Here is a 13,222-nt window from a genome sequence, read left to right on the forward strand (position 1 = left end):
TTTTTGCTGATTTAAAAAATAAAATTTTTGTTGTTGTTCAGCCCACTTGAGGTTTTCTTGTCAAAGATGCTGGAGTGGTTTATCATTTCCTTCTTCAGTTCATTTTACAGATGAGGAACTGAGACAAACAGGGTGAAATGACCTGTCCAGGGTCACACAGTTTAGTGCCTGAGGCCAGATATGAATTTAGGATGATGAGTCTTCCTGACTCCAGGCTTGGCACTCTATTTACTATACTGCCACATTGCCCTAAAAATAAATGAATGAACAAATAAATGGGCAAAATAAATAAAAAAACAGATAAATGACTGTCCCAGAAAAACAGATTGTGGCCTTACAGGGAAAAGTGATCCTTCACAAAATAGAGAACTTTTGTGCATTTATGGTGAGAAGGTTGGATTGAAGCAAAAACATTGGAATATGAAGGCAGGAGTGAAGAGAAACCTAAGAAATTCAGGCAAAACCCAAGCCATCAGGAGAGACTGGACAATGATGCAGTGGTTACAGCTGGATCAGGGAAGAAGACAGAAATGGCCCTAGGATTTGGAAGGGCCCCATAAACAAGGAGGAGATGTTGGAAATGGTTTTGTATTTAACGATCTGAAAAGAAGAAAGAAAAGGGGAAAAGGAAAATGGACATAACCGGGACCTAAAAGAAGACCAAACAAAAAGAAGGAAGCAGGCACAGAGCAGGCCTCTGCTGGGCCTCATTCTCCTCATTCAGCTTATTTCATTTTCAATATTTAGAAATTAATTTTTTTAAACTAAGCTGTCTAATTTATTGTGTTCTTTTTAAAAAGGAAGCTTCCACTTTGACTTATTAAACCAACTTCATTGTCCTCTTATTTAATCTTCAGGATTTTAATTTTGGTGTTTAATGGCTGACTTTCATTTGTTCTTTTCCTAGTTTGTTGCTAGATGGGTATCCAATTCAATTTCTTTCCTCTCTTTTATTGATGAAAGTGTGACTACTTGGAACCATCCCACAAATCAGCACCAGGCATGAAGTCAGGAAGACCTGAGTTCAAATCTAGCCTCAGACACTTACTATCCTGACCCAGGGTTGTTGGGGGATCAGGAAAGGAAAACCCATAGTGTAAAAGAGAGCAGAGCATGGGCTGGTGTTAGGCAGAGGGCTGGGAGGACAGAAGCCCGAGTTTCAGGCTTGAGGGTCATATTTATGCCCCTTCCTTGTGTCAGGAATCCAGAGTGGTGCCCATAGCTTCTGAGGAAGTTAGATACTGGGCTTTTTTTTTTTTTTTGGCCTTTTTGGAGGGCAATTGGGGTTAAGAAACTTACTTGCCCAAGGTTACACAGCTAGTTTTGTGTGTGTGTGGGTGTTGTGTCTGAGGCCCAGACCGAACTGGGGTCCTCCTGCTCCAAACTCGGGTCCTTCTGACTCCAGGGCCAGTGCTTTAGATACCAGGCTTCTTTAGAGAGGATTCTTCTAGCTTAGCCTATGGTAGCAGGAGGGGGGAGGGGGGGGGCTGAGAGATAACCTGTAGAAAAATGCCCCAGGAGGCCCAGGCTGGTGACTCTGGCTTTTGAGCCATCCCAAATTACCAGTGGCCAAGCTCGGAGTTCCAGAGTTCAGGTTTGGGGATCTGACCTTCTCATGAGAAAGGGTGATGTTCTGGGCAGCCGTCAGCCGGAGGGGACAGACTGTGAGTTCCTTGGACAAGGACTAACAGTGGGGAGGAGATACCTGTCCGGGAGCTCCCAAAGGATGTCAGCTTGGGCTGAGGAGTCAAGGGTGAGGTAGCAACTGTCTGGGGCTCTGCGGGAAGGCAGGACTCACTGAATGACTGCAACTTTGAGCTCAGATCCTTCTGGCTGATGTCTGTTGGTGGGCTGTTACCAAGCCTCTGCCCCTGATGCATCTTCTTCAGGGTGAAATCAAGGCTGCCCCACTTGTTTGCATGTTGCCGCCCTCAGTGCTTAGACAGGAGATGGGAATCTCTTTCATCGACATTTGGGAAATCTTATCTGTATTGGAAGATTTCCCAAAGTAATTCCCCTCGAGGCTGCTTTTGCTGGACTGGGGGCCAGGAGGCATGTTGTTTCTTTGGATTTGCACAAGAGGAATCCTCGTTGCCTCAGACTTACTTCATAATATGCTGACGCGGAAGCCTCTGCACAACTTCACAGCCCTGCCAGCCAGCCTCACCAGTCCGTCCATCAGGCTCACTCGCGGGCCGATGCACAGCGATGCCACGGCCTCCCCTCGCACGGGTCTCTCCTGCGGGATCGGAAGCTCCTGGAGGGCGGCGCCGGCCTTTGGCCTTGTCTGTGCTCGCTGCCCGGCCGGCGGCCTCTGTGCCCACGGCCTGGCGCTCCCCGCTCCGGACCACGACCTCAACCCCAGGAAGACCCCACACCTCGCTTTCCAGGGAGAGCCTCTCGCAGGGCGCCCGCCCCCCTCTCCCCTCTCCGGCTGTGCCCTCCGCCCTCGGGGCCCCTGGCGTCCTCCGAGGCGCCCTCTCGGGGGCCCCTCCTGCCTCCCCAGCAGCCTGGAAGCCCCGCTGCGGGCAGGGCGCGCGTGCACCGCGGCTTGGACCTCGAAGGCAAAGCACGTGGCTTAAGGAAAGAAGAGGGCGCCAGCCGACGTGCCCGAGGCACCGCCTGGCCCCTGAAGGCGCTGGGGGGCTGGGGCTTTAGGTCCCTTTCATCTGGACGCAAGCCTCCCTCCGAGCGCCTTCCAAGGCCGGGCGGCCGCTCCGCGCTCCGCGCTCAGCCCTGCACCTCCTCCGCCCGCCCAGAGCGGGGCACGCTACTCTGCTCCGGCTTCGCCGCGCCAGCCGCTTCTGAGGGCACCAAGACTACACCTCCCGGCATGCCCAAGCACATCCCCTCCGCGTCAGCGGCCCGCAACAAACTCCGGCCCGCTCGCGCTACCCGCTGGGAAACGTAGTTCCCGGCCAAGGGCGGCGCGCAGGCGCGGAGAGGTGTGGGCCAGTGTTGCTGTTCTGTTCTGTGGCGGGCGGGTAAGCGGGCAGCGCGACGACGGGTAAGTGACTAGCGGAGAGACGGAACGGGACGGAGAGCGGGATGCTCGCCGTTCCCCGCACGACCTCAGCGGAAGGGTGCGGCCTGCCTCTGGCCCGGACCCGGCCCGAGGCGGGGAGGGGGGGGGCTCTGCGGGCGGGGCTTCTGTGAGCGGCGCGGGGGCGGGGGGGGGGGGGGGGGGCATGGGGTGGGACTGTAAGCAGCGGCATTCTGGGAAATGTAGTTAGAGGGGCCATTCTGCGCAGGCGCAGTACCTCCTGGGTCCCGCCCGAAGGCTTTTTCATCCTGTAAGTACAGCCCTGGGCTTGGTGGTACCCCGGGAAGTGTAGTTGGGGGTTGGGGAAGGGGCTGGGAAGGGCATAATTTCCCGATGCGCGACCGCAATACATCCCAGGCACCGCCCTAAGGCTTTTGTCCTGCGCCCCCTCGGCATTCTGGGAGGTGTAGTTCCGGGCCCTGTGGTGCGCAGGCGCAATCCCCCCTGCGGCGCTCAGGCCTTTGTTCTTCTGAGAGTGGCGGCCGCGATGCGCGGTGGGAACGGTGCTACGGGGGGATGGGTGTGCGCAGGCGCACTCGGCTCGCAGGGTGGGGGCGGAGGAGCCGCTTTGGAAGGAGCCAGAGGCCGAGAACAGGCTCGGGCCAGACACGGCCACTCGGCTGCCCCCTCCCCACCTGACCGGGCCCCGCCCCTGCGACCTCCAGCCCCGGCCCCCCAGAGAGGTCCGAGGGACACTGCCCCCGCTCCAGAAGCTCCTGTGGCTCCTGAGCGCCCACCCCCACCCCAGCCTTTCCTGCCTCTGGCCTTTGCCAGCACCCCTCCGCTCATGCCAGCCCTAGAGGGCAGCGCCCCTCCCCCCATGCCAGCCCTAGAGGGCAGCGCCCCTCCCCCCCTGCCAGCCCTAGAGGGCAGCGCCCCTCCTCCCCGTGCCAGCCCCAGGGGGCAGCGCCCCTCCCCCGTGCCAGCCCCAGGGGGCAGCGCCCCTCCCCCGTGCCAGCCTTAGAGGGCAGTGCCCCTCCCCACTCTGGTCCATCAGGGCCCCTGGCTCCTCTTCATCCCGCTGATCCTAACCTCTTTCTCTCCTCGGCAGGAGAGCCTCGCTGCTGATCGCTTCCTGGCCCTGGGACGCTCCTCTGCGGGGGTGACCATGGAGGATTTGGCCCTGAGGCTGGAGGACAGAGGTGAGCAGGGATGGGGGGCGGCACGCCTGGTAGGGGCCCTGCGCAGCGTGGAGGTGGGAGATGACCAGGCAGCGTAGTGCCTGGATGAAGGAGGAGAGCTGCCAGGCCCAGAGGAAGAGCTCTGGAGGACCCAGCCTGTGTCCTAAGGACACAGGACAGGCTGGGCTGGGGGTGCACTCAGTGTAACTTAGCAGGGACAAATCCCAGATGTTATGTTTGGGACCCAGAAAATCACCCCACAAGCCCAGGGTGAGCAGAGAGAACAGGCCCCGGGGTCTGAGTGGACCTCTAGGGTGACCGTGAGCCCGGCTCCCACTGGCCCCTGCCCTCCCCTGGGGGTGTCCAGAGAAGGGCCCGTCTTCAGAGACTCCCCAGAGGGCCCAGCCACGGTCTGGTGGCAAGCAGCCCAGTGGGTCGGAGGCCGGTCACTGCGGCCAGGCAGGGTCAGCCACTGGCCTGGTGATGGCCCCTCTGTGCCCCCTGGGGGCTCCGGAGAAGGCCAGCCTTTGGGGTGGCTCTGAGCTGAGCTGGGGTCATTGGGTCTTCCACCTTCTGTCACGCTCCTGGAGCTTTACCCGCCCCGCCCCCAGAGTTCAGAGGCCCGTTCTGGGGGCCCACGCCTTCTCCCTTGCATGCTTCCCTTTGCACAGGAGGCCTGGGTGCAGCCAAGTCAGAGCTGGCACTGGGTAGTCTTGGGCTGAGACCTCCATTGGCCAGACTTAAATAGGGGTAGGAGACCCTTCACCCTGACCCAGCCGTGTTCTGTCCTCTCAACCGGGGCACCTTTGGGTAGAGTGGCAGCACCCCCAGGTCCCACTGCCTGAAGTGGGGGGCCAGGAGCAAGCTTGGGGAGCCCCCTTCCCTGCCTGCTCCCTAGACTGTAAAGTAAAGGTGCAGTGGGAGGGGCTGGGCCCGGCCCAAGTCAGCTGGAGCTCCTGATTCTGTGGAGGGAGGAGGGACTTGCTAGGTTGTGGAGACCCTTAGTGCTGTGCAGGGACCCCCAGAGCAGATGCAGGGAAGGTCAGGCCTTGGTCCCTGGCAGCCTGCCACCACAGGCCCTCCTCAGGGGAGCCTCTCTCAAGCTCAGCCTTCCTCCCCCCAGCTCTGCCCTTCCAAGACACTGCCTTCTGCCAAGAGAGGAGCATCAGGGAGGTCCCAGAGGAGGCCAGGCAATCCGAGCTGCTGGCAGCCACTCTCCAGGTCAGTGTGGGGCCTCGGGGGCCCAGGTGGGGAGGGACGGCCTCTGGAGGCCTGTCCTGGGGGAGGAGGCCTCCTGGCCCAGAGCCTGGGTCCTGCCGGGCCCTGTACCCACTCTGGTGGTCTCACTTGATCCTCAGGACTGGCGTGTTGTTCTTAGCATCGATACAGCGTCATCACAGGTGTGAGTGGACAGAACAGGATTCAAACCCAGCTCTTCCTGTCTGAGCAGGGCTGGAGTGATTTCCTCCAGCGGGTGGTGCCAGCAGCTGGCCCAGGCCACCTCCCTGCGCAGGGCAGGAAGAGGCCTGGTGTGAGGCCCCTGGCACACAGTAGGCACTGTGCAGATGCCAGCTTGTTACCTGCATGAGAGGTGGCTGCCATTGTAGTGAGGAGAGGCAGCCCACGTGGGTGCAGAACCCCAGGCCTTTCTTTAGAAATCTCTGGTTTGATTAGGCGTGTTCCCTTCTCCTCCCCTCCCGGTTGGATTTTGTAAGGATGTGACCTTGGATGTTGGGGTTTCTGTGCCCAGGACTTCCCCAGGCCCCCCTGGGTTTGGGCGGTGGGCTCCTGGGCTTCCCTTGTCTGGTGTGGGAGGTGGTGAGGTGCCGGCCTGGTCAGGAGTCGGGCAGCAGCGTCCTCCCTGCTCTGGTCTCAGCTCCAGCCACTGCTGGGCCCCTGCACTCTCATCTCCCTCGCTCTGTTGGGAGCAGCAGGTCCTGCAGAGACTCACAGGGCTCTCCTGTAGGGCCCTGGGCGGCAGTCTCTAAGTGCGGGCTTTGTTTCTGTTTTTCAGGGTTTTTTAAAATAAATTTTTTCTTTTTCTTTTTCACCTTTTTTATTTGGAGTTCTCCCTTCTTCCCCTCCCCACAGCAATATGACATCAGTTGTGCTTGTGAAGTCATGCAGAAGAGCTTTATGCCACCCTCCCTTTTGTCACCACCCCTTCCCCTCCTTTTGACCCTAAGCTAAGTGTCAACCACTTCCCAAGAGTGAGCTTCCAGTGCCTCTGTGGCCCTCTGGGATATCAGGGCCATTTTCCTTGATAATTTCCTGAAAGATGATGCCCTGACTCTCTTCCATCAGGGCTTTCAGGTAGTCCAGTCATTTTTAAATCCTCTCTCCTTGATCTATTTCTAGGGCATTTGTTTTTTCAATCACATAGTTCACAATTTTTTCTATTTTTTTCATTCTTTTGACTGATTTTTTTGATATTTCATGGAGTTAGCAGTTTCTCCTTGCTCACTTCTTTTTTAAGACTGTTTTTTATGCCTCTTTTACCAAGTTGTTAATTCTTTTTTCATAATTTTTTTTATCACTGTCATTTCTTTATCTAATTTTTTTCTACCACTCTCATTTTTTCTTTCTCTTTCAGGAATTCTTATTGGGCTCATGTCCAATTAGCTTTTTTTTTTTTGAGGCTTTTAATCATAGATGTTTTTATATCATTTTCTTCTGAGATTGTATCTTGATCTCTGTCACTGGAGTAGTTTTTTGTGGTTGGGTTCTTTTTGTTGTTGTTGTTGGCTTGGTGTTCTGGCCTATTTCTTGACTTTGAACTTTACATTAAATTTGGGCTCTCTTCACCTCTTCAGAGAAGGGCATTGTCCAAAGCTTCAGGCTTTTTGTGCTGTTGTCTTTGGAGCTCATTTGGAGGGGGTCTGTAAGTTTTTGGTCCTTCTTGGGTGATGTGATTAGGGGAGAGGTGTAGTCACTGCTTTCCTGGTCTGCCCTCTGGTCTTTACCCAAGAAGGGCCCTTTATGACTGACCACAAGTGCCCCTTTTGGCTCTGGGACTGCAACCCAGAACTGCATGTGGGCAGTGTGGCAGGGGCCTGCGCCCAATACCAGCTTGGCCCTGACCAGTTGTCTGACCCCCTCACTGCCTCTGTGTGAGAGCTCCTGAAGCTGCTGCCACCACTTGAAAGACCTTCCACTGGTGCTGCCGCCCTGTGCACTCCCGGCCAGCCCTTCCTGGGGTCACAGGCCTCTGTGCCAACCTCCGAAGGTGTCCTGGGCTAGAAAAATACCTCACCCTGAAGTGTTCTTGGCTCTGCTTCTCCTGGATTTGATTTGAGGCATTATTGCAAAGTTTTTGAAGGGAAATGTTGGCAGCATTCAGTTGGGTTGCCGCATAGTCCCCGCCATCTTGGCTGTGCCTCCTAAGTGCATGTTTAGCGAGACCCGCCAGAGCAGAAGGATCAGTAATTGTTCATTAATACCTGTCAGGTACCTCCTACGTGCCAGGCATTGTGTGAGGCCATGGAAAATGCAGGACACCGCATGTGGGGTCTGATGAGGTGACTGCCCTGGGGTGTGTGGGGAGCGCCCTCTGTCCTCAGCAGAAAGGGCTGCCCAGCGTCCAGCGTCCCTGGAGACCTCTTTACTCCCTGAATTGCTATGGCCAGAGAGTCTCCACTGTCTCAGGAGCTGATGCTGAAGCAAGGCCTAGTTACTTCTCCTGGTCTGGAGAGGATGGAAATCCCCAAGGAGAGGGACAGGGAGCCTGGTGTTGGGTCCAGGGACAGGCTGGAGAAAAGAAAGGAAAATGCTCTGGGTGGGAGGGGGGCCCCAGACCTCAGCTGGAGGATGATGCTGGGCCACTAGACGGGGCCTTGGCTTCCTCCATCTTCACGTTTGAGGCTTTGAATCTTGGTACAAGTGGGTTTTTTGCTCTTACTTCTGGGGATGATTTACTCAGCAAGTGGGGTGATTCCTGGGTCTGCTGGGTGCCATGGGGGGGCGGGTTGCTTCTCCCTCCTCTCAGCTGATCTCAAACAAGGAGTTTCGTGCAGGCTTTGAGCTCAGTCCCTCTGGGGAGAAGTGACCTCTCGCCTTGGGTCCCATCCTCTCCCTCATCCTTCAGTTTTACCTGCCAGTCCCTCCTGCCTGAGGGCCCCTCCCCCTTCATCCACTCACCTTGGAGATCTCTGCCCTCCACCCCTCAGAGTGAGTGTGAGCTCCCCCCCTTCTGAATTCCTTACACGGACACCCCTTTTAGTGTTGGAGGGTTGAACCCGGGGGGCATCCTCTTCTTCCTCATGGATCCCCCTTTGCCCCGTCGTCCCCCAGCCTCCCCCAGCCTCCCTCGGTCTGGTTGAGCGTGTCATTTGTGGCAACGTCACCTCATGCATGTCCTTGGTCTTTTGGGGGGGGTCTCTCTATACCCTTCATTGGGTGATTGGGTTTTAAACCCAGCCCAGGGGTTTCCCCCCTTTGTTGGACAATGCAGGCTGGCCTCTGGGGTTTCCTTCCTCCAGCTCCGTTGTTAGCGATGCAGCTGAGGGTATTCCGAGCAGCTCCACAGGTGGGAGGAAGGCGCCCTGGACGCCAGGATTGCCAGCTGCCCTCATCCATGTGTGGCAGGCCTGTTGTTCTCAGAGGCAGGGGGCAGGACCTGTTTGTGAAGACACTTTTTTTTCGGAGGCGGGAATGCAGGGCAGTTGGGGTTAAGTGGCTTGCCCAAGGTCAGCAGCTAGTTTTGTGTTAAGTGTCTGAAGGCAGATTTGAACTCAGGTCCTCCTGACTCCAGGGCCACCTCGCCACCCCAGTGAAGGCACTTGATTGCTGCCTGTCACTGCATTGCTGGCCTGAAGAAGGGGCTGGAAGGCCGGCCTCACAGGACAGGACGGTTTGTGGGTTCCTACCGTGTTTCCCCGATAATAAGACCTATCCCGAAAATAAGCCCTCCCCTTACTGTGTAAGATTCCTCTAAAATAAGCCCTCCCCCGAAAATAAGCCCTATTGAGATTGCTACTGTGGTGAGGTGATCCCCTGCGCTACACGCTACATTATGGTACCCTCTGTATGCACCGTCTCCCCCCCCGAAACGCACACCGCGCTCTGAGCTGCATCCAATCAGAGCTGCAGCAGTCAGCGCGTCATCCTGTTCTTCCCCAGTGATTTGCTTATTGAATAAAGGTACATTTTTTTGTTCACGTTTACCTGTTTATTAAAATTGCTGTCAATGTTCATTAAAATAAGCCCGGCCCTGAAAATAAGCCCTCTGGTGTTTTTCTGTCCAAAAAAATTAATGACAGTGTGTTATTATCGGGAAAACACGGTATTTTCTCAGAGAGAACATGGAGACATGTAGGCTGGGCTTGTGGAGGGTCAGGGAGTGACTGGTGCAGACACACTGGGAATCCTTTGCGGTTGGTGCAGTTGGTGCGCTCCTTCGGGTGTGGGAGCGGCCACGTCCCCCCCAGGATCTGTGAATGGGAGGGGCACGGTTTTAAAATATTAAATGCTTTAAAAATTAAACATTTCAACTGTTCCCTACCGTTGCTTTCCTTTGTAATGCGGTGCTTTAACCTCATCATTCTGAGGCGTTTTCCAGGATGGGGAGGAGGGATCTGTGCCATAGGACAAGGTTGGAGACCCCTGACTGAAGGGTCACTGACGGGAAGCCCAGAAGATGACCATGGGGGGCTGCCCAATCCCCCATCATCGGGCTCAGTGAGGGGCCAGCAGGAGTGGGGGGGGGTCCTTCCCATGCCATGTCCCTGACCCTCCCGCGCCGGCCCCTGGCAGCTCGTGTGGGATGTGGGGGGAGGTGGCACAGCCCCCCCTGCTCCTTGGGACCCTTTTTAGGACTTGTCTTGTCGGCCATCCCTGAGCCCAGCCTCCGGCGTGTGGGGGGTAGGCAGGAGCCAAGTGTGCATAGGCGTGGTGGGCCGTGTGTGTGCCCGTTGTGTGTGCGTGCATCCGGCCTGGGAGCTGGGTCCTGGATCCTGGATGGTTTGGTTTAGGGGAGGGGCCGCCTCTGGAATGCGTTAGTTTCTGTGGGTTCTTTGCTTGTTTGTCCCAGCACCCTCTGCCCCCCTCCTGTCCCTCGCTGCGCCCTCCGCCAGCACTTAGAGCCAGCTCCAGCTGGGCTCCTGGCCGGGAACTTTGGGGGCATCCCTCGGCCTCCCTTTGGCCGCAGGCTCCGGGGCATTGGGGAATACAGTGCTCACCGGCCAGGGTCCCTGGGAACCCGGAAGGGCCCTGTGACAGCTGAAGGGTGAGCCCCCAGAGGGCCCGGCAGCGCTCAGTGACCCGCTGCACACTGAGGGGCTGCCGGCCGGGGGAGGGGGCTCAGCAGGGCGGGCCTGGTTCAGGGAGTGCTCAGGAGACATTGATTAGGCTCCTACTGTGTGCCAGGCCCCCCTTTCCTTAGCTCCTTTTCCATCCTTTGGTGATCCTTCTTCATCCCCCTCCAGGGCGCCCTCTGAACCCGAGAACACGCCCCCTCCTTACTTAGTCTTCTGCGCCCTTGGGGATGCTGCGGTCCCCCTCCCCCTCCTTCCCAGCTCTGGACCGAGAGGAAGGAGTCACCTTCCTAGGGTGGTGACCAGCAGAAAGAGAAAGAAAAAGGGAAGCAGACCTGTCTATAGCTGCAGCGGCTCCCTACTGCCTGCCCCCACCCCTACCCCCAGCTTCTCCCGCACCTCCACCTGGAACCCTGCCCCTCTTCTGCATTTAGGCCCCAGCTAAGATCCGGCCTTCTCCCAGAAGCCTCCTCAGCACAGCCCAGCCCCGCCCCAGAGCCTTCCTGGGGCCAGCCATTCCCCTTTGTCCTGCTTGTGTTCTCTTCCCCCTTGGAGGTGGGGGGCCGGGGTGCTGCTGGGTTGGGGTTTTTTTGGCCTTTTTTATATCCCCAGAGCTTATCCCTGCACCTGGAACACCATAGGAGCTCAGTCCATGCTGGGTGACTGACCTAACGATAATTGTTATCGTAAGAATAGCTAGCTTGTAAGCTTTGATAGACTACAGCCCTGGGGAGGAGGTACAGGTGAGAAAACTGAGTCAGTGGCCATATGGCCTGCCCAGGGTCACCCAGCTAGTATCTGATTAGATCTCAGGATCAGATCTAGATCAGATAAGGATCAGATCTGGATTAGAGCTCAGGTCTTTCTGACTCCTCGGCCAGCACTCTAGACGCTGTGGTGCCTGCTGGCTGCCTAGCACAATGGCCAGGCAGCCCCTGCCCTCAGAGAGCGCACATTCCAGCAGAGGTGACAGCAGGAGTGCATCTAGGCCTTTAGAAGACCTGGGCCTGCCAGGGAGGTGGCAGTGACCGGAATCTTGAAGGGAACCAGGAATTTAGGGAGCTGTTTGTTCCAGGTGTGGGAGCCACCAGGGCGAAGGCTAGGAGGTAGGAGAGAGGAGAGGGGCGTGTGTGCGCGCTCGCCCGTGCATACAGTAGCAACATGTGGCAAGGGGGAAGGTGATGAGCTTTGCTTGAGACATGGCAAGTGTGAGAGATCTCTTCCTTATGACCATGACAAGGTTGGGGTCCCCAGTGAGAGAGGCTGGAGAGAGTAGACAGGGGGCTTCAGGAGAGACACCTGGGGGGATGCCCCAGGTGGATGGGTGGGACCTTGATGCAGAAAGGTCTGGAAGGGTGAAGACCAAAGAAAGAGCCTAATGGAGGCATGAGGTCAGAAGCCAGGCTTCCAAGGGTTGAGAAGAGAATCTGAGGAGGGAGTAAACGTGCTAAGTGCAGACAGCTTTTCCAAAGACCTGAACTGAGAAGGGACGGCAGGATCTCCTGAGCATGTACAGACTCAAGCAGATTTGTGGCAGCACGAAGCTGGGAAGAGAGGAGTGTCTTTATGAAATCCTGGAGGAGAGCCATAAGATGTGGAGAGAGGGGGAGCCCCCAGCAAATGGCCACCTTGCCGTGCTCTGGCAAATAGTCCAAGTCTCACCCTGAGACTGGGGAGAGGAGAGGTTTGGGATAGGGAGCTGGGAAAAGATTGTCTGACTTCAGGGAGGGTCCAGCTGAGCTCCGAGGACATACAGGTCCGTGCTGTTTCAGGGTGTCTTCAGCTTGTGAAGAGGAGCCAAGGTGGACGGGGTGAGCACCCCCTTAGGGCCCCCAGGCTACCTTGTAGCCGTCAGATCCATGGTCTTTTCAGCACTTGGTTTGAGAGTAGAGTCTGGTCCGCCACAGCAGCCTGCCCTCATTGGTGTCCTGCCTCAGGTCTCTCCCTACTGCAGTCTTTCCTCCCCTCCCCCTTCCCACATACACACATACTCACACACACCCCACCCCACCCCTGACTCCAGGGACTCCCTTAGAAAGTCCTCCCTTTGGCGCATCATCCCTTCATAGCCTGATCCTCTCCTATCCTTCCAGCCTTTTTACACCTTACTCCTTTCCACAAATTTACTATCCAGCAACAGATAGGCTGATCAGGCATTTTGTTAAGCACTATACTATGTGCCAGGCACTGGGCCACGTGCTGGGGATACAACAAGAGGGAAAAAACAGCCCCTGCCTTTGAGAAGCTTACCATCTAATCAAATAGACAACATGTAAATGACCCTGGACAGACAAGCCCTGTGTAGGACAAAACACAAATAAAGAACAGAGGGAAGGCCCTGGGCTTCAGGGTCATGGGGGAAACTTCCTGGAGAAGGTGGGATTTTAGTTGGAACTTGAAAGAAGCCAGGGAGGTTAATAATTGAGGTGGGGGAGGAAGAGCATTCCAAGCCTGAGGGATGGCCAGCAAGAATTCCCAGAGCTGAAAGATGGGCATGAACCAGAGGCCAGCGTCAGAGGAGGAGGAAGCTTATGAAGGGCTTTGAATGCCAAGCATAGCATTTTATATTGAATCTTGGATGGTAGGGAGCCACTGGAATTTATTGAGTAGGGGCAATGACATGATCAGACCTGTGCTTTAGGAAAATCACTTTGTGGAGAGAGTGGAGGCAGGCAGACCCACAATAGCTATCACAGTAGTCCAGGTGTGAGGGGAGGGCCTGTGCGTGGGGTGGGGGCAGAGTCAGAGGGGAAAAGGGGAGCTGTTGGAGAGATACTGTAAAGATGAAGTCTACCAGAGATGAGGCA

At 56.4% G+C, this 13,222-nt stretch overlaps 1 protein-coding gene across 3 annotated transcripts in view; it reads left to right on the forward strand.

Moving 5' to 3' along the window:
- The first annotated feature begins 2,906 nt into the window (after positions 1-2,906).
- LOC138172908 (zinc finger protein 585A-like) overlaps positions 2,907-13,222 on the forward strand; it is a 28,971-nt gene continuing 18,655 nt past the window's right edge. Inside the window, exons 1-4 of one of the 3 annotated variants that reach the window (XM_069102745.1) lie at positions 2,917-3,007; positions 3,252-3,293; positions 4,095-4,185; positions 5,288-5,385. In XM_069102745.1, coding sequence (XP_068958846.1) covers positions 4,152-4,185; positions 5,288-5,385 — 132 coding nt within the window. In that variant the 5' untranslated portion in view covers positions 2,917-3,007; positions 3,252-3,293; positions 4,095-4,151. Of the gene's footprint in view, positions 3,008-3,251; positions 3,294-3,585; positions 3,727-4,094; positions 4,186-5,287; positions 5,386-13,222 lie in introns of those variants that run through there. The other 2 variants (XM_069102744.1, XM_069102746.1) reach the window with 2 other exon arrangements.

Source organism: Petaurus breviceps, unplaced genomic scaffold (assembly GCF_028583685.1).
Source record: "Petaurus breviceps papuanus isolate PSGF00001 unplaced genomic scaffold, PetGlider_PUasm1.0 555, whole genome shotgun sequence".
In the NCBI taxonomy this organism is placed as follows: Eukaryota; Metazoa; Chordata; class Mammalia; order Diprotodontia; family Petauridae; genus Petaurus; species Petaurus breviceps.